This window comes from Centruroides sculpturatus, unplaced genomic scaffold (assembly GCF_000671375.1).
Source record: "Centruroides sculpturatus isolate CEXI.00-Female unplaced genomic scaffold, Cexi_2.0 scaffold1468, whole genome shotgun sequence".
Classification (NCBI taxonomy): domain Eukaryota; kingdom Metazoa; phylum Arthropoda; class Arachnida; order Scorpiones; family Buthidae; genus Centruroides; species Centruroides sculpturatus.
Window position 1 is genome coordinate 135,288 of NW_019386140.1, and position 1,693 is coordinate 136,980.

A 1,693-nucleotide genomic window follows, 5' to 3' on the forward strand; every position below is an offset into this window, starting at 1 on the left:
AACCACTTTCAGCCTCATATCTCCCGCACCCTTATAGCTATCGAGACGCAACCACCCCTATGCACGAATGGAGACTTGGGGCTACCACCACATACAAACACCATTCACGTGCGATGTGTAGTTTTTGCGAAAAAGTGAAATATAGGGAGATACATGTCCATTTATATATATATATATAGATATAGATTAAATCACATGCGATATATATATGGATATATATATATATATGTATATATATATATAAAACATAAATGTTTTTTTTTACTTATGCTTAATTTTTCGAAATTTTCAATCAATTATACAATTTATAATCTCGAAATTTCATTCGCTATAACTAAAAATGATATAGAGTATGATAATAATAAATAAATCATAGAAAAGATCAATCAATTAGTTACTTTTGTATGAAGCCAAAGGCAGAGAACTATCCATGTAAAGTTGCTGAACCACTGAAAGTTAATTTTATGATTTGTATGTAATAAAGAAGAAACTTTTATATTAAAATTCGTGAAAATAGTAAAATTAACGAAAATGTCTTCCTACTTCGTCTTTTTTCACACTTCAGGAATGTAACGGGTGAAAAAAGACAAAGAGAAAATACACTTTTGCTTTATTTTGTGTTTCTTTTATTTTATGAACTTTAATTATATTTATCGTCTTAGAGTTTTATCAATAAACCTTTATGTATAATTCTATCTGGCATATCTGCTTTTATTTATTTATTGTAATAAATAAACAAAATATTTAACTATGTAACAAATAATTTTTTAAATAAATTTTCATGTCTGATATGCGTGTGTATATATAACATTTTCATGAAATGTTAAGCTTATTCCATATATATTTACACAGAATTTTGCCAAGTCAAAAAGCATGACACAAACATTATATGAAATAGAGTATAAAAATATTAACAAATATAAATAATTTTGCAACAACAATTAGATATTTATGCAATGTGCATAATAAAATATTTTGTGTAGAATACAATTGAGCTGTAATGCCTGATTTGAAATTAATCAACTGGCCTTGGTTCTGAAAATTTTTCAGTAAATTCTTCAGCATGTTCTAGAAATATATCTTTGTTTTGATTATATTCTTCGGCCAGATCGGCTCTTAACGGATGTTCCGGTTCAGGCTCGTTGATAAGTTGCAATAAAGAATAAATCACTAGAAAATTGAAAAAAAAAAAAAAAAATACGAGAATTTGATTTTTCATGTATCTTCTAGTTTTAATTGAAATCTTTAATAAGAAATAATACATTCCAAAAACTACGTTTAAATAAAGCTACCTTGATCAGTTCTAGTTGCAGGTTTCCAATGTTCGGGGCTAATAATAGGTAGGCAAACTTGTCCATTTTCGTCAATATTTGGATGATATATCTGTGTTAGAAAAGTAATTTTCGGAGGTTTGAAAGGGTATTCTGCAGGAAAAGATATTTCAATGCGAAATGCTCCTTTATTATATGGAGGTTCATCCTGAAAACAAAAATAATTATAATAATAATTCTGAAATAATTCTGTAATAATTATACTTTAAAATATAAATTAAATGTTCGCCTCTTTAAGAATCAAACTTTAGTTTGTCCTTATGGAATCAAAACAATATTCCATTTCATTATCTAGGCAATTACATTTAAGAAATATCGAATATCATGATTCCGAAATCAAAAAAAAAAACTATAAAAAAAAA

General features: G+C 26.6%; 1 protein-coding gene across 1 annotated transcript in view; it reads right to left on the reverse strand.

Moving 5' to 3' along the window:
- Positions 1-702: 702 nt before the first annotated feature.
- The window catches only part of LOC111613772 (ubiquitin-conjugating enzyme E2 L3-like), a 10,674-nt gene continuing 9,683 nt past the window's right edge, over positions 703-1,693 (reverse strand). Inside the window, exons 2-3 of the mRNA XM_023355118.1 lie at positions 1,293-1,479; positions 703-1,170 (exon numbers count right to left, since the gene is read on the reverse strand). Coding sequence (XP_023210886.1) covers positions 1,016-1,170; positions 1,293-1,479 — 342 coding nt within the window. The 3' untranslated portion in view covers positions 703-1,015. The remainder of the gene's footprint in view (positions 1,171-1,292; positions 1,480-1,693) is intronic.